Source organism: Candoia aspera, chromosome 9, assembly GCF_035149785.1.
Source record: "Candoia aspera isolate rCanAsp1 chromosome 9, rCanAsp1.hap2, whole genome shotgun sequence".
Taxonomy (NCBI): Eukaryota; Metazoa; Chordata; class Lepidosauria; order Squamata; family Boidae; genus Candoia; species Candoia aspera.
The window spans coordinates 19711313-19732998 of record NC_086161.1 but is presented as its reverse complement, the minus strand read 5'-3'; the positions used below and the strand labels follow the sequence as shown (position 1 = coordinate 19732998).

The window sequence follows — 21686 nt, the reverse complement described above, 5'->3', positions numbered from 1 at the left end:
GGCTAAAAAGAGTGTTATCCTTATGCAATCCAGTCCCAGGGAAGCTCAAGGAATTTATTTATGTATGTATGTATGTATGTATGTATGTATGTATGTATGTATGTATGTATGTATGTTCTATTCCACTTTGTTTTTATAAATAACTCAAGGCAGCAAACATACCAAATACTGCTTCTTCCTCCTATGTTCCACACAACAAACCACCCTGTGAGGTGAGTTGGTCTCCACTGCTTTGTGAACACTTTAAAGCTCAGCACAACTAGAGAGAGAAGTATCTACCTTACTTGTGCTGTGGTTATCAATTCAAAATATATGGTCATAACTGATGAGCACGATCATGAGTCTATGGCATTACTACAATTATCAACAAAGGTGTGGAATCCAAACAGCTATTTTAGGAATTCAAACAGCTATTTCCTTTTGATACTGCTAGCACAAACTTCAGTTGTTATCAATAGTATCATCTGTATGACAGAGAGAAACAGAGATATATTCTTTGATCAATAACAATGCATTAATATAATGCTTCCAATATATTTTCTTGTCACAGTCCTTAAGGCAAATCAGATAGGGAGCTGAAGCTGAGAGACTGTGGCTTGCCTCTGGCAAACTAATCATATCACAGTAGAAGTAAGATCAGGGTTAGTGACTTCCAATTCATGCCTCGGCTTTACCCACTGTATTATAACCATTTTTTTGCACAGGATTATAGAAAACCCAGCTTATCAAGAAGAAACATAGTCTCAACAAAATAATATGCCACACTAACTATAAATAAACTTTGCAACAGTATAGAAAATGAATGAGATTCAGCATTTAATTGTACAGATAAGGGACCTTGCAGATCCTCCCTGCTCAACATTGGACCTCCAATGCAGGATGTGTCTATAGCAGTGGTTCTCAAACATTCTGGCCTCAGGACCCCTTTACATTCTTAAAAATGACTGAGGGCCCCAAAAAGCTTTGGTTTATGTGGGTTATATCTATTGATATTTATTGTATTAGAAATTAAACCTGAGAAATTTCAAAATATTTATTTGACTTTGCAGACTCCATGTAAGGGTCTCGGAGACCTCCCCAAACCATCCTTTGAGAACTGCTGTTCTATAGTATTCCTGACAGACAAGCCTCTATTCAAATACTTCCAGTGAAAGGAAGCACTCACCCACATGTCAGTCTGTTCTGCTGCTTAATCACCTACAGTTAAAGTAGGAATCTTTCAGTTTTGGGGGACCATAAGCACCTTCAGGGCTTTGAAAAAGTATTTTGGGTGACCTCACAAATCAACTACCATGACTAATAGGGACAACTGTAAAATACTCCTACCTGTCCTTGTACATATATCTTTTTTTTCCCCAACTTGCTAGCTGTTCTGTTTTCCTAGACTAGTTTCCCCTTCTTCCCAACTGATTTTCTGTTTTACCCTCCTCTATAATTTTCTCATATACTAGCTATCACTAAATGCTCTTTTTGTCCCTCTCTATCAGCTCTCCTGGGGGGACGCGGTGGCGCTGCGGGTTAAACCGCTGAGCTGTCGATCGGAAGGTCAGCGGTTCGAAACCGCGCAGCGGGGTGAGCTCCCGTTGTTAATCCCAGCTCCTGCTCACCTAGCAGTTCGAAAACATGCAAATGTGAGTAGATCAATAGGTACCGCTTCGGCGGGAAGGTAACGGCGTTCCGAGTCGTCATGCTGGCCACATGACCCGGAAGTGTCTATGACAACGCCGGCTCCAAGGCTTAGAAACGGAGATGAGCACCGCCCCCTAGAGTCGGATTCGACTGGACTTTACGTCAAGGGAAACCTTTACCTTTACCTATCAGCTCTCCAAACTTTTCTCCCTTCATCGCAGTTCTCCAAAATTTCCCTTACCTGCCACATTTCTGGTCATTCTGGACATACTTCAGTAGGCCATTGTGGCATCCATTACTGATGGCAGTACTCCAAATAAAGCCTAATGCAACCCCCAAAGTAAGTGAAATTTCAAATAATCTGTTAATAGACTCTTAAGAGTACTTTGTTTTCTAGCACTGAGGTTAATAACAGCTTTTCACATCTATTACTCTTAAGACAGATCCTGCTGTTATTTCTGTCTTTGTTTTTTTGTAACTAAACACAAGACTTAACATTTATATTTGTTAAATTTCATCTTATTATATCAAAGTTCCAGCCTCTCACAGAATCAGAATTCTGAAGGACTATCTTCTATTGGGGTAGCTCCAAATTTAATAAACAACCTGCCTACAGCCTTTATTTACTATACTTATATCCTACATCTCTGTTTATGCAACACTCAATGCATCTTGTATTTGCAGGAAAGGTGAATAGCACAGAGTCCAGGAAATGATTCTGTAGCACTCCACTTGAGTTCTTGTCTCCAGACTGATGCAGAATCATTAATGAGTATATGTTGACTAGAGTCATTTAACTAACCGCTAAACTCCTAATCACTTACAATATCCAACCTATTTCTACCTTCTTCACAATAAGGGTATCATGGAAAATTTTATCAAATGCTTTGCTAAAATCAAGATATATTTTTTCGATGTCTTATCACCTATCTACCAAAATGGTAGAGTTCAACTGATATCAGTTATTTTTTGCAAATGTTAATTTCTTTAATCAGTACAATACATTGGTTCATTCTTGACAATCAAATTACAAGAAGTAAAATGATTGTTCTAATATAATATATTTTACTCATTTACTCAACAACTAGTTTGATGGATTAATTGCTACTCACAACAGTATTCACATAGCCAGAATAAAAAATGAAAATCAGAACTGAACCTAGAAAGGATACTCACCAGGACTGTGCTGGCATAATATTTAAGGTTATTTCACTGAATCTCTGTAACTATTGTTTTTAAATACTGGATTGATTTGAAACACCAAATCACATCTGATTATCTGATTTATCCTGATGTTTTGATTCAGAATGCTATTTCAAATTTTTAAAAATCACAATTCTTAATCAAATGTATGATTTAAACAAAGCAGGGGGGAAGTCAAAACTTCAAAATAAATCAAGTAATTCAGATCTGATTTGATACTTCAAACATAACCAAAATGTAGTTTCTGGAGTTCACAAGGGAGATGGCCAACTTATTGAGCTTATTTTATAGAACTAAGAATAAGCATAACAAGTGCTTATTTTGCACTGAAATTCTGAATAAATAATATTTGCTTATAGGAACATCAAATTAGCAGTAAAATGAAAAACAGATAGAAAATACTTCTTCTACATAGAAATGTAAAAATTGGGGGGGGGGGGAGAACACACTGGGTGTTTTCCCCCAGACATTAGGAAGAAGCATTCTTTTTATTTCTGATTTTTTTCTGTGTTTTCTGTCTAGCCTCAATCTATTAATAATTAATGTCTTAGGATACTTGCTGCACCACAAGATGCAGTGATAGCCAGTAACAAATGGCTTTAAAAGGGATCTGATTAATTCATGGAGAAGAAGCCAAAGACTAGTGTTCATTCCAGGTTCAATGGCAATTGTCATTCATCCCAGTTGTCAGAGGATGAGCACAGTATAAGGATCAAGAGATGCCTTCACATTCTGCTTGGGGGCTTCTTGATTATCTCTGTTGGGGGGCTCTTCTGATATTCTTATGCATGCTTAGATATTTTAAAATATTCTGATTACTCTGACCACTCTGGAGTTGCCATAGACTTTTTATAGTACATTACTTATTTCCTAGCAGTGCTCCCTGCCCAAAGGAATGCACAATGGCACACCACATGCCAAAAATGATTCTGATTATTTGAAAGATAATTTCATGTAAATAAACTTGAGAAGAACAAGCTCCTGATTATAGAGGGATTCTTCACTTGAGCACATAATAGAAAGGTAGGGACCAAGTTAAGAGGCTTCTCTCAAAGCAAGTGATAAATTAAGCCAGCATTTAAAATGACTAGCATTCACTGCTGGAACTGGGAGGAGTGCGCCAAGATCCAGTGTAGCCTTCCAGCAGAAAGCAAAAAGTTATTAGACATGTCAGGGAATTATTACCCTTCAGTGACTGGAAAACAGAAAAGAAATCTAGACAGCAGAAGAGACACTCCCACCCGTTAGTTGTTACAGAATTTAAGAACAGCAAGGAAGCATTTTGTCCTTCCTCCCCCCAACTTCTGCCACATCCTTCAGGATCTCTGCCCACATTAAATTCCCTCCTACTCCTACTTTTCATCACATCATCCTACCAAGCTTTGGCTTGCCTGCTAAAGACCTCCATTGCTGTTCAGGCAGACAAAGTCCACACCCATCCCTTCAGATACCTAGCAATGCTCCTTCCCAAGCCTTTTTCACAGCAGCGCACACCATATAAACTGGCCCATCCACCTGTTCTAGTAGAATATTCCAAGCTATTGCCTTCGTTGACATTCCTGCATATAGGCTCATCTTTTTGTTTTAACTAATTTAGCACATGTCATTACTATTCAAAAGTGAATGATTACAAACACTCAAAACCACTGAAACAGCTAGAAAGTTCTTAACAAGATGGAAAATTGTGATAAATCTAGGATTTCACAGTACTGGCTTAGTAGCTAGTATCTTTAGGCCAGCATGTAGCTTTAGACCCACCATGATTTACCTAAATAGCTCAATTTATCAAAACAGAGACCAGTCTTCAGGTCTATTTTAAGCTAGCACCCTGCCCTACTTCCCACAGGATCATTACCTAAACCAGAAGCCTTCCTTCTTGCTCAGAACTGAAGAAGCTACATTAGCAGAGAAAATGACTCAACACCACATTTTGTTCTCTGATGCTTTTGTCATTAAGCCCTGATGGTGGGGGGTTAGCATGAAAGCAGGATGTATGAAAAGCACTTCAGAAAAAGGATTCTAGTATCACCAAGTTTTCCTGAGCAAAGTTTACTAACATTAAGCTGCTTTCTGTAATGGACAGAACATTTCATGGTGGCATCATCACTAGTTTTGGTGGGCCTGCTAATTTTTTATACTAACAAAGCTAGTAAGGTCTATTTAGTTCTGATGAACATTTTGTAATGAGCTATATTTAAAAAAAAAACCATGTTAATGAAATTTTACTGGATACACTGTGCTGCTGGTGACTTTTACAACAGTACGTATGTTTTGTCTTTATACTCTTTCATGGATTAGTCTTCAAAATTATGTGACATACTAAATACATTTTAAGAATTTCCTGAAGTGTTTTTGTGGAGTACAAATACCTCAAATACGTTAACATATAATACTGCTTGATGCTTATTAATTCACAATAGTGCAAAAATCCATTATCTGAAAGAACCTTTCAAGGACCCCAGGTGTGTGGTAGATCCAAAATTAAAAACTTTCAACTGTTACGAAATGGGATGATTACTGCCTTTCAAAGTAATGAAAAATGAGTTATTTTGTTCTGTAGGACCATCAGTAAGTTCACAATATCAATAAATTATCAATAATATTCACAAAATGATACTCTAGTTTTACGAGATTTCTATAGGAGCATTTCCTCCTACATCACTGACATGCATTTGGGGGTATAAAAATGATTTTAAGCTTTTATACATCCACCTTTGCAATTCCACTGGCCCAGACAGAATAGTCATCTGAAGGCCCTTTACATACACTGAATGTTAGCTGACCTTTCTGCTCTGTAGTAATATGTTTTAATTTCTTAGCCAGCTTTTCTGTAAAAAACGAAAGAAATTATCTTTTGAAGTTGTTGGTAGCAAAAGGAAGACATCTCCAAGCACTTGTGAGTCCATGCCAAAACAGCAAGCTATCCTTGTAGCTGTCAAGACAATCAGAACAAGAATAATGGCCTTCCAATTCAGTCAATTGCTTGAATTAGGACCTCAGCTCCTAATTAATTCCTCCTAGTTAAACAGGTATAGACAAAAATACATGCTGTTAATCTTTTACATCAAGTGTGGCTATTCCATCTTGCCCACAAACCAGAAGGGCTGATGTTGCATTTCCATTTCTTTATATTCACAAAGATGGCTCTGAAACCTGAACATCCATCCAGTCCTGGCTTGAAAAGGTGAAATGTAACCAATGTAATGGTTGGACTAGAAGTGGGAAGACTATAAGGCTCAATAGAAAAGCCTGGACCAACTACTATCTCTTAGTCTAATCTACCTCACAGTGATGTTAAGAATAAAAATAAAGGAAAAGGGAATAATACATACTGCTTTAAGGTTACAGTAAGGCATTTTATTGCCAGAGGTACAGCAACAAATGGTAGTCCCCACATTCACAGATTAAGTTGCACAGTACCAAGCTCAGCCTATTTATTTGGACATTGAGCCCGAAAATCCGTATCCTCTTCTATGAAAAAAATACACTAATAAAAATACAGATACGAGAAGTCACAATAAGTTATTTCAGTAGTTGCCTCATTCTGCCCAATATTAGTGTTAAGCCTACTTCCACTTCTTAGAGGAAAGGAAAACAAATATACAGTAAAGAAACCTGTGGTTCTCAGCCAAAATTAAACATCCCTAAGGGGTTGCACCATCACATTTTGAGTATTTTTCTGGCCGTAGCTCATTTTAGTCCCGTCCGCCACGTGACCTCCACTCCATCCAACAGATAAAGAATGCAGCTCTTGACATAAACATCACCATTTCCTGCCCTGTGAGAATGATTTTTGATTAAAGTTTACAACAGGGGTTCCTCAACTTTTTGCCATCACACCTCCCTATTGTGTAATCCTAATGTACACACCTCCCCTAAAAATCCAAACACCAAAACGAACACAAATGAGCAATAAAGACAATACAGCGAAGATTTGGGAAAGGGGGGTTGTAACAATGTACCACTAAAAGTTTTTCACACCTCCCCTGGACTCTGTCTGCACCTCCACAAAGGAGGTGCACCTCATAGTTTAGGAAATCCTGGTTTACAACAAACTGAGGAAACTATCCAGCAAGTTAATTGACAGTACAGAAACACAGGTCTGCATTCTTGAATTAGTGCTGCTCATTCGAATAGAGCTTGCTCAGAATTCAAGAGTACGTCAAGGCTAATCTTTTCTGCTACCTCCATCAATTTTTAAATACAATCAAAACAGGTTCAGATTTATCATCCAGCTTTGCTTAAAACACATTACGTGAGGTCTTGTGTAGTTTTACTGAGCAGAAATAAATTAAGGTGAGAGTATTTGCATCCTCTTAAACAGAACTATGTACATCCTTGCTCTTCAACTGCAAGAAAGGTATAATGAATGTTAACACTGTTAGTCTCGTTCTTCAGTTTTTAGGGCATTCTCTTTACCATATATTTAAAAAGTTGCTGCTGTTATTGCAGAAAGCATAACTCCTGAAATATTTTTATGAACTGAGTTTGGAACGTAATCTAGACAACAACCAAGACCAAAAATACTCAGGACTCAGAGCATCTAATGCGGAATAAACTACATTCTGCACATCTAGGTGTAATTAGGCTGCCTAGAGCTGAAAAAGCCAATAAAGACATTTACAGTAGGATTTCAGCAACAGACTGCCAGCGCAACTGGACAGGACCAGAATTCAAAATAAACATGCAGAGCACAAGATGAGCACTTGATATTTCCATATCTAGTCACAAAATAAGCTTCAGTTAAAGCAAGCAAGCTGTTAAAAGCATATTACTTGGACATAGTCTACTTTCTTTCTCACTGGTGTGACGAAGAAATCTTCTTGGCCTGGTTCTTAGTGCATGTACAGAGTTCCCCAGTTGATCTAACTTTCGAAATTTGGGATGATGCATATGAGAAATCCCAATTTAGTTCTGGAAGAGCCCAGAAAAGTAGGTAGTAGCTGAGTTGTAAACTGCTGATGTGCCAAAAACTGGACATTTTTCTAATATATGTCAAGTCTTCTTATTTAATTAGATCATAAAACATATGCTACAAAGTTTCTTCATATAGGGCAGGGTCAAAGTGATCAATTTCAACCCACAGGTTGATGGGACTATCCATTATCATTGTTATTTGTAGCCCTATTAGTTAAAGTACTAATTCCTAAATTATTTTCATATAATAAATGTTTGGGAATCGATGAACAATCTGAAACTTCATGAAGGGGTTGATGAGCTGAAGAGTTTGGGGACCCCTGATATAGGGGGAACACAAATCAATCTGTATGTTTGGCTAAACACTTCAAACATTAACAAACATCACCCAAAGATACACTAGGAAGGGGAAATCAATCAAGGCTGTTAAAGTCATCATGAAACCCTAATATTTCCAAAAGGCTTTTTTTGAGGCTCAGCTCTGAAATCCTATATAGGATGATTCTAGTCTTTGAATGGAACAGTAAACTATCCTTCTACAGAAGCTAGTCTTTGTGCATTCTCTCCAAAGTTTAGCCAGGAGCTGCTAAATTCAGTGTCTAGCTAAGCCTGAGGTTGATCCAGGGCCGTTTGAAGGTCTGCTGCTTTTAACTTGGGGGAGGATTTTTGGGGGATGGGGGAAGAACAAAATATAGGTGTCTCAGGTCAAGTCAGGCAAGTTGAGAAAGGCTGAATTTCATTCAAAACTGCTTGCACTGAGAAACCACTTCAGCTTTGCTTGGTGTACCTCCTATACAAGGAACACTAGAATTTGTTATTGACTCTCTCCATGGTTTGGTTTGCAAAACCATTCATTCACTGCCCAAAAGACAGGTCATCATATAAACTGCAGGCTCAGAACAGCAAAGCAGCTTTCTGTGTTCTGTCCTGGTTCTGTCAAATCTTGTTTTTCTTTTGTTGCCATGCAGCATTCATAGCTGTCTGAGAAACCTTGACTCTTCAGTAGCATTCCTTCCCTAATACCCCTTTAGGAGAATACCCTAACACTTCAATTTAAACGAAGCCAGTCTCTTTTATTGAAACTGATGTCAGACCTACCTAAAGCCTTATAATCATTCCCTCCAGTATGCCCTGTTTAAACACATGCTTAGCTCTACCTTTGCTAATTGTGATATATAACTTTGCATTTAATTGGGCACCTTATTCTTCTGATTTATACTTTAATTTTTTTTCTATTTGAGTTACTTAATTCTCTGCTACAATATTTCCTCCAGCAATCTTTTGGAAACTTTTATTCTGGTATACTTTTCTGTGTGTGTTTTAACTACTTAGTTGGTTTTCAAAGAATTTGTTGTATATGTGGTTACTGTGCAAACTTAAGATGGACTTATGCCAAGCACAAAGTTCTCTTAACACGTGTGTTTAGAAATAAGATGTGGTAATACCAAAAGTCTTAGCTCTTCAGATCTACAAGTGTTTACACTTCTATCTGTAATCATGAGTATAGACAACTAATGCCATAGTCTTGGGGAGGAGGAAACACATGAGTCTAGGTGCACCTTAAAATTGTAACCAAACAATTCAACCAATTAACGAGAGCTACTGCATATGCATGGTATACATTAAAAGGAGATCAAATTAAGGGTTCCCAATGTTAGTGCAGCCTAAATGAAACTTCTGACTTTAAGCCAAAACCAGTAATTTCAATTAAAACCTAGAGCAGGCAAATAGAATTTATACAACAGAGATGCAACAAGAGCTAATAGTACTTGTTCTGGCATAGTACTTTTGATAAATGCAACTGTATACTCTAGTACAGAGTTGAATGTCACTCTAGTCTTTCTTAGCTCAGCACAGGAAATTATGTCCTTGGGTAACTGAATTTATGAAGATTTCACCTACAATATACATACTCTTAATTTAGCTATGGCACTTTCGAAAACAGCCTGGGTGTCTTTTTCACTGAAGAGCAAAGTTGTTATAAATAAATAAATCCACACAAAATATGATGGAGGAAGATCCAATTCTTGCTTTCCCAGTTTCTTTTTTATTCTTAAAAGCAACTGCAGGAAAAACTAAACTTTGCTGGAAACTGTAGCAGTAAGAAGTTAACAGCTTTCCTCTCCCTTGTGTTTTTTTAGAGTTATTTACTTGGAGTGGGGGGGTGGAGTATTAGATACTAACCCAGTTTAGGGGCCTTCATGGACTCTTTTTAAGCTTTAACAGATCTGGGATGGGGAGGAAGTATCAAGCAGTAATTTATAACCATGCTACCTGGTTAACTGGTCTTCAGATTTTGAATTTTGAATCTTACCAAAATAGAAACAAAAAGTACACATTTTCAGAGGAGGACATATATTTTTAGGTATTGGGTTATTGTAATTATCAGTGTGGTAAATCCAAGGAAAACAGTTACAATATACTACTAACATGTAAGAACTGTTATTATTTTGTGTTTGTTTTATTGTTTTCAACTTTTTGCTATAAGTGGCAATGGAAGTCCTGCGGAAGAGCAGGCTGCTTAAAAAACTGCAGGCACCTGTCCTGCCTCCTTCCCCTCCTATTTCAGCCTCCTCCCCAGCGGCAGCATGGCAGAGTGGCTTATAAAAGCTGCAACCCTGAAACAGGTGGGGGAGGAGAACGGATGAGATGCACGTGTTTTGAAGCTCCGTAGCAGCAACAGACAGAAAGCAGCCGAATAAAAGAAGGAGTTTTGTCTTCCCCAAGACTGGAGCATCCAGAGGAAAAACGAAGAGGCACAGCAAAGCCAAGCACAACGTTGAGAAGGTGCAAGTACCTTACAAGCTGCCCATTAATAAAGAAGAAAAACAATAGAAGAAAACCCAGAGAGAGAGAGAGAGAGAGAGAGAGGGTGGGGGATTTAAAGTCAGATCAGGATCTGTAAGGGTAAAACACTGCTCTATACTAGTAACAGTATACTAGTAATAGTAGCAGTAGACAAGTAACAGTAATAATATACCTGTAATAATATAATATAGAAGTAATGGTATAGAGTGTAGTATGGTAATAGTATAACATTGTATAGTATCATCACTAATAGAGTATAGGATAAGATAACAGTTACAGACAACACTCACATAGATACTTGTAAGTTCCATTTTTGTATTGTGGATATATTTTTTCAAAATAAAACATCTACCCAACCCTTATAGGGAGTTCTAAAAAATCCAGTTGTCTAGGGTCCAGTGCTTTTGGTGGACCTTTTGCACCAACTCCAAAGTCCAAATGGTTTACAAGCCACGCCTATCCCAGACTTCAAGAACCATTTTCCTGAAATGCTTGGTTTCCTTTGCCTCAGCATACATAAACTGGCTACTCTGCCCTCCTTCCCCCACCCCCGTCTTGAGGAAGGGATTTAAGTCATGTGGCGCCTAAATTACTTGTGTCTTGCCGATGAGAAACACCAAACTGGCTGGATGACACATGTAGTCTTCCTTTGCTCTTTTTCCAACCATAAAGGTGCTAAGGAGATATTTATTAGGACTACACAGAACATTTAAAAGAAGTGCCTTGCAATAAATACCTCTCAGAAAGTGCTATATATGTGCAGGAACAGCTCAGCATCTTTGAGCCTTGTGAAAGGTGTGGCTGCTTTAATGATTCTACTTGGTACTTCGTTTTGCACAGCCCTAAAACAGACACTGTACTAGAGAACCTGATGCACATGGGTACCAACAGTTCAGCGAACATACCAAACAATTTTAAGTAAAATTCCAAAAATTGTTTTCGTATTAATATATTAAATGACTTTAAGTCAAATAAGTTCATCCTCCATTGCCAATTCATACAACAGCAAACGTCACATTGCTGTATTACGGCTGCAAACACAGATACATTTATTGTGCAAGCAGTACTAATCAAACATGTTTTTCATTTCCTTTATGATCATTACTAATCGTTCTGTGTGTGAAACTGAAAAGCAACATTCATTACGAATACAGTATAGACATTAACTTAGTATAAATGAATCTAAGATTTGCCAAGTTGGGATCACTCATTAAAAAGCCATTCACCTAATTCTACCCTTCCACAAACTAGGTTATTACACAATGTTATCAGTTTACATTCCAATATAAAATTAGCATACTGCAGGATGACAAAAGTTCAGGGAAGGCCTTTACATTGTTTTGTGCTAAGCGATAATCTGCATATTTATTGAAAAGAACCAAACCAGTTAGATTCGTATACACACAACCCAAACAGCCACAGATACATACAGTTATGGCTTAGTGCAATATATAAACTCACATTTTCCCCCCAAATCTATTGCTTGTCTTTGAACTGTCCAGTGTATCACTACAGTACTTACATCATTTCCTTTCCTTAGTTATGCTAATGGTTTTCAATTTTCAAGTCAAATTCACTAGCCATTTTTGTATCAATTAAAGGGTCAGACATGACTCGGTGCTTGCACAGGGGACCTTTCACCTTTTTTCCAAGCTTGTTATTAGAATTCACATTTATGTTTTTTCTGTTTGCATAATTTTAGGTTTGCATGAATAAACTATATTCAGTCACCTTACAGAAATCTTTTTTAGAAATGTGTTTATTATTCAGCAACACCAACACATAACAATTAAAAAAATGACTCAGTGCCTTCTCTTGTCCTTTTTCTTTCTTCCTCTTTTAAAAAAAAAGACTAATACAAACGTTGACAAACCATCACATATATATATGATACGATTTTTTCAGGGTATTTTCTTCTTTTTTAACAGTAAAGTTAATAGAGTTATACATACTGATGAGTTTGATAGAATTGAAACCTCGATGTAAAAAAAATGTCCCATCTTATTCACTGCTGCTTTAATAACCACCTCCATATTTTATTTTCCTTTGAACAGCAACACACAATAACTTACATCTGAAGTTAGTCTCTCTCATATAATACGTGATTCTGTTTTATATCCTGGTCTTTATTTCCAGTAGTATTGGAACTGTTTTTATCCATTCCTCATAGGTTTTTCCCTCCAAGATTGCCATTGTCCATGATTTTTATATAAAACATTTTGACAGCATTCTTGCTCCAACCATTATGAATTCTTCATATTCTATTAGAACTGTCAGTCTACTTGCCAAGAGTAAATACAGTAAGGATATTGGGTAAACCCACACTGAGGTACTGGATAGTCAGCATTTCTTAGGTCTTGGGAATAGAGTTTTATGGACCTCAAAACCAATTTATCTGTAGAATGAAAACCCATTATTTCTCACAGAGGATTTCTGATTCTTTTACTTTCCTTTCTTCCTAAGAGCTGAAAGTTAAACAGATCACCTGGGACATTTTTTTTTCCTTCCACCAGCAAAAGCTTAAAGTTCTTTGCCTTTTGCCATTTTCTTCTTGCACCACTATGCTTTGCTATATAGTGTTTAGGAGCGTCTGCTGATATGATCTTCTAGGAAAAGCTGAACTGGAAACAGCAGCATTTCCTGTGTGATTTCTTAGTACAAGTACAGAACCTGCTTTCAGGCCCAGGCTTCTCAAGATATCAATTAAAATGCACGGAAAAGGATTTCCTGAGACCAGAGGCAAGTTGTGCTGAAGAGTAGGAAGCTTTTGTGTACTGCACATAAAAATAATCCCCTTGCATATTTTTGTAATCAGCGAGGGCAGAACTTTTTCCCCTTCAAAGCACGAATACTGTCCTAACAAATGAAAACAAAGGTTTTGTGTAAATCAGATTAACGAATAAAATAGTAAAATTTGGAATGTTTATGAAAGTTAAATGTCTTTTAAATCTATTTAGTTAATTATTATTGCACCTTGTGTTAGAGATACAGATGTAAACTTACACGTTTTATCACCTGGAAAACAAACCAACCGAGATTGTTCATACACACATACATGCACATAATATATTTATTATCTGGGCTAAGAAACAACATCCTGAATCCCAAAGATTTACAGAATTCAACATAATCAAGGACATCTTCCCCATGGCAAGCTTCTTTTAAATAAATTTTTAAAAGCAGTTTCTTATATGCCATAAAATTTGCAACCAAGAAAAAATTGCTGTTACTCCAATTCAAAGTGCCAGTAGTTAAAAAAGTATCTTGTTGAATTTTGGCCAGTAGATTCAGCATTTTCATATCAAAATAAAAGAAACACTTTTAGAAAATTTTAACCATGTATGTCAACAGCAGGATAAATAAGTCATAGCAATATTTCCTTTTAAGTCCCTCTGAAAGAAGCATTTTGTCATCGTTCTGAAAATATTTTTGTCCCTACGTCCCTCTTTCCATGCCCAGGCTTTCACAGTTCTTCATTTACCCGTTCTGACTACCTATTTGAATTTACTGCCACAAGATATACGGAGAACAGGTACCTTGCTTCAAAGAACCGCAGTGGGCATGACTCGTAGGGACTCCTTCTAAGATACGATGGACAAGTTCCAAAAATCTGTATTCTAGGCTCTGTATATTAATTTATTATAGTCTTCTTCCAAGGAGTTCTTGTTGGGGACATTAGACTAGTAATTGAACTAGATATTATCCTGGCAACTACATATTCCTAAATCAGCATTTGCCAGGCTAACATATGCCAGGAGCAGGAGGAGAAATTTAAAAGGAAAATCAGCAGGCAAGAAGGCTTGCTGAACCCTTGCAGACTCCAAGCCGTTCCACTATTTTTCTTTTAGAAAAATACCTAGTTTTAGACATTGGAATAAGAAAGAAAACACAGCAGTGCAGAAGTCGCAGATAGCACTGAACCATAAAATAACTCCTCCCACGTGCTGAGTTTCTCCTGTGAGACTTTCCCTCTTGCCATATTAGTTCTACTGTGATGGAATTAATAAGCCAGTGAGTAGCCCAAGGACATGTGGCTTTTACACCTCAGCAGAGATTTGAACACAAATCTCCCTGATCTACCATTCTCTAAACCAAATCATTCATGGGGAAAATCTCTCTATGTGGTCGCTAAAAGCCAACAATGACTTGATGGCACATAATCAAACCAAATCATTCTCTGAAAACTTAAAAACTGCATTTAAGTTACCTTGCAATAAGGCACTGGGATCTGTTGCTCAAATTATTTTTAAAAAAGCCTAATGGATGCATGCACATCTTGGCCACTTCACTTGCACACTTCATGTAGCCTCTTTTTATCTTTATTGTGATATGGAATACTTCCAGGGAGTTTGCAGTAATTTGATAAAATGTTTCCTATTTTTCAGGAGCGCCACAGCTTTCTAAATTATGAAGAGCATTTTCTTTACTTTCCTAGCATCTTGAGTGTGCACAGTACCAACACAACAACCAGGCTCTTCCCTTAGTCATGAAGAATGGGTAAAAAGAACACCTTGCTGGTTATTTGAAATAATAACAGAACTGAAAGATAGGACCTATATCAGCAATTTGTAATCAACATTACATTATTCAGCAGTCCAGATATCTATAAACTACTTGCATTATATCCAGCACAATGAAGGCTCCCTGAAAGTCTTACACAACAGTAATTAGTTTCTTCTGTACTAATAAGACAGCAGCACCTGGAATACTTTTACCTGAAACAAAGGAAAAGCCTCAACATACTAATTTATGATATTGCAGCCATGTACAGCAATCAGATCTCTAAAACCAATAGTCAAACACAGAAAATGAGTGGTTAAAGAGAAAACTTACTAGAATGACAAAGAGTCAAGTATTTTCTTTTTCTTTTCTAAAAAGCACAGCTCCCCATCTAAACTATTCTCTACAGCTAATTGAAGTCATCTGTGAAATCTTTCCCATCTCCTTTGTAGACTGTAGATTGTATGTGAAAAGTGAACCATGATTCATCTAATAAGCACACTATGGTATTCTATGTCTTATAAACATAACTAGTCATATAAAAAAGTCATTTTAAAATGAGTCCACTTTACAGCACCTGCAGTAGAACAGAACATAAATGGACTAATAATTTCCTTGCCATAAACCAGACAAGTGACACAGTTTTAAATTTCCAGTGTCCTATACCCTATACATATATTATCTCCCACTTGATGCCCTACAAATGTGTTAGGGCAAACTATTAAAATTTCTATGCAGCAAGCCCTTTGTTGAATGAAAAATTAAGGAACAATACCTCCAATGCATCTGCAGAGCATCAGATTAGGAAGTACCTACCTAACCTAATCAAAAGAACTATAATTCTCCAAATAGATTTGCCTTTATGCTTAACATTCCTTGTGCAATCTCCTCCCCTGTCACTGAAGAAAGTTAAGCAAATACATTCAAACACATTCATACCAGAATTACAAGAGTCAAAATAAACCAAACCATCCCACAAGTTTGCTCTATTCTCTGATAAATATGGACAAGGTGCTCAATTAGAGCTTTTAGCAATCTGCCCACTGTTGTAATTATTCTTTTTTTTTTAACATGAAAGTCTTTCCAAAGCTGGTGCCCTCTGGAGGGACTGGGATGGAAACTCCCAGAATTCGCAATAAACACCATGACTGACAATTCTGGGTGTTGCTGGTACAACTCCTTGATGGATACCAGTTTAGGGGACTATGACTTCACATCTGAAGCTTTTATTTATTTTATATAATCACCAAACATTCCAAAACCTATTAACTAATTCATTATCATGCTTAAATCCCACTCTTTTGCAAGGAGACATACATAGGATTGACTTTATTTTATCTGTGAATTCTCTGAAGTAGGTTAAGGCTTAGACTTATTGACTGGCACCATTCCCTATCTCATCAGTTAAAGTGTCCTCCTACAGTTGTCCCAGATTTTCAGACATCTAGGTCTAGGAAGTCTGCAAAGGCACACTTAAAATCCATCTGGGTATATAAGAATGAGCATCACAGGCTAATGTAGCAGATTTCAGAATGACAATCATGATTGCTATGAACTGAGAAAGTTGTTTCATCACCAAAATGAGGCAGGTGTTAATAGGGAAAGAATGCCATTATAGATTATTCAATTCTTAAGCCCTACAGTTTGGGTCATGTGATGTGCTACTATGACTTTCTTTTGACCAGAATTTATTTCATTTATTAATTTTGTTCTGGAAGACTTACTGGTTTTTGTGGATGCTCATGTTACTCTGAATTATATACTACATTCCAACAATTTGGAAATTAAAAGAGGGGAAATGAAATGGATATTGTGCAATTTTATAATCAGCAAAAAATAATTAATAAAAATGATACCACAAGATTAGAAAGACTCATTCTCCATTAATTATACAACAGTCTGAACTTTTTATCATTACTCATCTTGACTGAAGAACTACATTAACAAATGTTGCTTCTTAAAGTGATTTAAATAAGAATTTAGTGCATATGCATGTATATATAGTAAGATTAGTTTAGACAGGTATTGGAGGGAGAAATGTTTTTAATGAGTGCTTATTCCTTCTTCCTTTCCTTTATTTTTCTCTTTGTATATAAAATAAAAAAGCAATAGAAAAAGAAGTACAGTAGCTTTGTCAATTTCCACTGCAGCTGGGTATATTCAACTGATCAGTCTCTGCTACTGGTGCTTTCTGCAATCATGTTAAAATTATATCCAACTTCACAAATGATTCTGATGTGCTCCTGAATTTTTCATACTACAGACCACATACAGATAACACTGAAATACTTTCTTCTACCTAATGTTTGGAAAGCCAGATATTTTAGTGCCAAACTTACAAGAATTACATGAAGGATGTGGAAGCCGTTCTGCTTAAGAGTTAATTGCTAAGGATCTCCTTAAATATATTCTTGAAGGTAATTCATGCTTTAAAAATGATACCAGCAAAACAAAATACTGATCCTCAGCAAGTAAATGCAATGTTTGGCATGAGTGATGGGTTTTATGCATATTGGGTGGGTGTGAATTAGCAGTTTCAATAAAGATTATGAATAGCACAATTTAGAAGAGTTCTAATGTTTGCAGACACACCAGAGCAATAGACACATTGAACAAACACATTTTTCAATATTTAATAGCATGGAGATATTTTCACTCAAATAGTTATCAAAATTTAAATTTCTCCTCTAATCTCATATTAACTATAGCAAATATAGTAAAGTACCTTACAATTATTTGCTAAAAGAAAGTGAGCTCCAGTTTCCAGTATACTGACTTGACTGAAATCACCTTGCTAATCAGTGGCAAAAGGGTGGGGGGTGGGGGGTGGGGGGTGGGGGGGGACAGGAAACTAAGATTCATTTATAGCTGATTTATATGGTATATTTATGGAGCAGAAATTTTCTCTAAAATTCCCAATCTATTTTCTACACCAGAGGTATTAAAAACTCATTTGCTAAATGCAACTCCTTAAATCCTCGTCTAAATCTGTTGTCTATATGCACTGAAATAATGTACTTAACAGTTTATGCATTTTGTTTTCTTCATTTTTCTTTCAAAGAATCTGGAGCAATGCGTAAGGTACCTTTTCCACATCTACCTTCTGAATTTTCAAAAATTGATTTGGTAGTGAGTTGGTGACTGCCCAAAATCACCCAGTGAGTGCAGTTTTGAAGCCAGTGCTTCCTGTTCAATGTATCACTCCACTACAGTGGAGATATCCTAGCCCAAATCCTTTGCCTGTAAAGTCTTCTGAAGGCAGTGACCATAGTAATAAGTATTCCAGCACCGTATCAGCCAGATAGCCACTGTACTGTCCCTGCTTTCAGCAGCACAGGGACATCCAAAAGTTCATATATTACTAAGCCATAACTTGTTTAACAATGGTTAACTGAATAAACTACAACTGGCTGGGTTCAATCAATGCACTAAGTCAAACCAAACATACTCCATCATGACAGAGTACTTTGTAAACTATACCAAAATGCCTCCTAAATGATTCAGTCAGCTTTTTATGATGTCTCAGCTATCTCTCACTACACAATTAAGACAAATACAAGCATGCTTAAAGCAGATGGGACAATTCAGATGGGAAATACAATAGAAGACAGAAAAATGGAGAATAGTTCTCCATTTGGCAGATGTCTAGTAACACCTGCAGCATAATAAATATATGTATCCAAGTTCTGAGATTTTGTAACTTAACTAGGTGCTAACTGATTATTTAAAACAAAGCATTATATTATTATTAAATATGTAAGTTCATTCACCAGTAACAAGCATGATATACTGCAGCAAATAAATTAATAAGTTAAATCAACACTGTAAAACCCTCTCCTTAATCCAACATGTTCTCAATTAACTTTCCCATACTCTTGTTTATTAATTATTTCCACTATCTCCAGTTTTTCTAAAAATGGTATGTGCCCTTTCAGGTACATAACTGGGGGTGGGAAGAGATGATTCCCCCACCCATTAAATACACAAACACAGAAAACAAAATCAGGAGTCACAGCACCTGGCAAGACTTAGCTGCGGTATGCCTTTATGCCATGGTAAAGCGTAAAGTCTTTTTGGATTGAGGGGCCTGATGACACCATCCTCCAATATTAATCACCTGGTTAATTTCACTTCAGGAAGGAATGAAGGAAGGCAGACAGCCCACAGACAACCTACAATACCTCACACCTAACTTTCCCATCAGTGGATATATGTCTGTCCTTTTCAAAATTCACGCTTTGCTTAGCACTGATCTACAGTCCTATATTACCTTAAAAAAAAAACCGGGCAAATTCACCAGGTAGCAATAGATCATTAACTGACATTAACTAAATGCAATCTTCACATACAATCTCCGAAGAGCTCTCAGGGGCCAACAACGGGAGAATGCCAGGATCACCATTACCTGTTCACGACCTGCCACTCCAAGCTGCCTCTGTAGTCCGAGATAGCCATACTCGAGTTACGGAGGCTTCGGAATTAAATCCTCTTGTTCCCTCCCATATGCCATCTAACAGCCTGCAAGCACCGCATAAGCACATGAAGAAGGGCTTCCACCGAGCGTGCAGGCCTCTGAAATCCCACTAGCAAAGGAGACGGATCTCAGCCCCGCCAACCCTCACCCTTTAATCCGCTGCAGAGACACTTCCCCAGCCCTGTCTCCTTGCCCCATCCTCCCTTCCGAGGGGCACAGCGGCTCCTTTTCCCCCTCCAGGCGAAGGGCAGGGGCACCCTCCCCCTTTCTCGAAATTACCGGTGACTTTTTTTTCCTCCTCCTCCTCCGGTTGCTCATTTCCCACCCCGACCAGCATCCTTATCCGACCACGAGAAGATGCCAGAAATAGCTTCCCACCCCCACATCTGCACGCTTCGCGGCTTCTGCAAATCCTCCCCGCCGCAGGAAGGAGGGTCCGCCTGCCTTCTCCACGCCTGGCCGCGGAGCCGCGCTGGACCCCGGCGACCGTCATCCCCGGCCGGCCCCGGCGAGGCCGCAGAGGGCGGAGGCGGGGCAGGACAGGCTGCTCGCCTCCCCGGCCCAAGGGGACGGTTCAGCCGCCGCGGAGGCCACGCGGTTCCCCACCGCTGCCCGGGAGGCCGCTCGGAAAATAACCGCCTAAAGCGGGGCCCGCGGCCGCCCGCCCGCCCGCCGCAAGGGGGGCCACGGCTCCCGGCGGCCGCCTCTGCCCGGCCCGGCCGGCGCCCCCGCCGCCCCTCACCTTTCACGATGCGCTCCGTCGTGGACAGTTTGGTGCTCTGGGCGCGCCCGGACATGATACGGCTGTCCCGTCGGCTCCCGGGACCTTCCTGCCTCCCCGCGGGAGGGGCCGGGACTCCAACGGCAGCGGCGGCTGAGCAGGCCCGGGCGGCGGGGATGGTGACGGCCGCGGCGGAGGCGCAAGAACCGGGGAAATCCTCTCACACAGCCCGGGCGGCGACGGCGGCGGCTCTCTCCACCCGAGCCCCCCGCGCCTGCCCGCTACCGCGCCTGCGCCAGCGTCGTTCCGCGCTTCCCCCCCCTCCCCGCGCTTCTACGGCACACAAGGCGCAAGCTGTCAAGGCCGCCGTCTCTGGGCTTCCACGGCGCAGGCGCAATCGCTCCCTTTCCCGGCTGACACGCTCTCCGCCCTCCCCGCCTTCAGCCTCACGCAGGCGCCCGGCGGAGCTGGCTTAGCCCACCGTACGAGGCCGCCGCGCGCTTTCTGATTGGCCTTCGTCACGCCTGCGCGCGCCGAGGAAAAGGCAAGCCCCTCGGTCACGTGCTCCATCAGTCACTGCGGGCAATGGATTTCCCCATCCTCGCTGTCCCAGCCGCCATTTTGATGGGGAAGGAGGGTTGCTAGGAGACGGACAGGTAGTGCCAGATCCAGGCCGGGCTGCGGGGCGAGAAGAAAGAGGCTGCCTCGCCGGGCGGGGGCGGGGGCGGAGCGGAAGGCCCCCGCGAGAAGGAGCCTCTCCTTCGGAGCGGTCCGCGTTCGGCTTTCCCCCCTTGTGGCCTCGAAGGGGCCCGCAATGGCCCCGAAAGGAGGCCGGCCCGACCTCCCAGCCACGGAACCAAAAAGCGTCCCGGGGGCCGTGCTTTCCTACCACGCCTCTGGATGCCCCCTCGCGCGCAGACGGATCCAGAGGCCCCCCAGAGGCCCCTGGGGCGCTGGAATTGTAGGGTTGGAAGGCCCTGCGTGCCTCAGGGAGCCAGTCGTGGGCCTGGCAGAAGATGCGCCCCCCCCCCGCCTTTGCTGCAGCGGCTTAACGCGGCTCTCCCTCGCGTGGCTTTTGCAATAACGGCCTTAGAGCTACCCATCTGGAAAAGGGCTGCCCCCCGCCCCCGCCCCCCCCCCAATCTGGCCTTGCCGGCTGCCAGGTATAATTCCTAGTAACCCCGCAGAAGTGGCATCTGCCCAAATGGACTCTGGCTTAGCAAAAGCTTTTCTGGCCGTCATTGTTAAGGCTTTGAGCCCGCAGGCGCTGCTGCTGCTCAACGCCCCCCTCCCCAAGCCAGACCATCATCTTCCCTCTCCAAAATGATCCACGGGAGCATCCTAATGGCACTACTTCCCCCTTGATTTTATTTCTGATGCAATCCTAGCATTTCTAATTTCCTCCGTGCTTTCGCCTTGGAGGGTATGGTTGCC

General features: G+C 39.9%; 1 protein-coding gene across 4 annotated transcripts in view; it reads right to left on the bottom strand.

Moving 5' to 3' along the window:
* PPP3CC (protein phosphatase 3 catalytic subunit gamma) overlaps positions 1–20642 on the bottom strand; it is a 74785-nt gene extending 54143 nt beyond the window's left edge. For 2 of the 4 annotated variants that reach the window (XM_063311240.1, XM_063311242.1), the window contains exon 1: positions 20274–20642. In XM_063311240.1, the coding sequence (XP_063167310.1) occupies positions 20274–20328 (55 nt within the window). In that variant the 5' untranslated portion in view covers positions 20329–20642. The remainder of the gene's footprint in view (positions 1–20273) is intronic. The other 2 variants (XM_063311241.1, XM_063311243.1) reach the window with 1 other exon arrangement.
* Positions 20643–21686: the final 1044 nt, after the last annotated feature.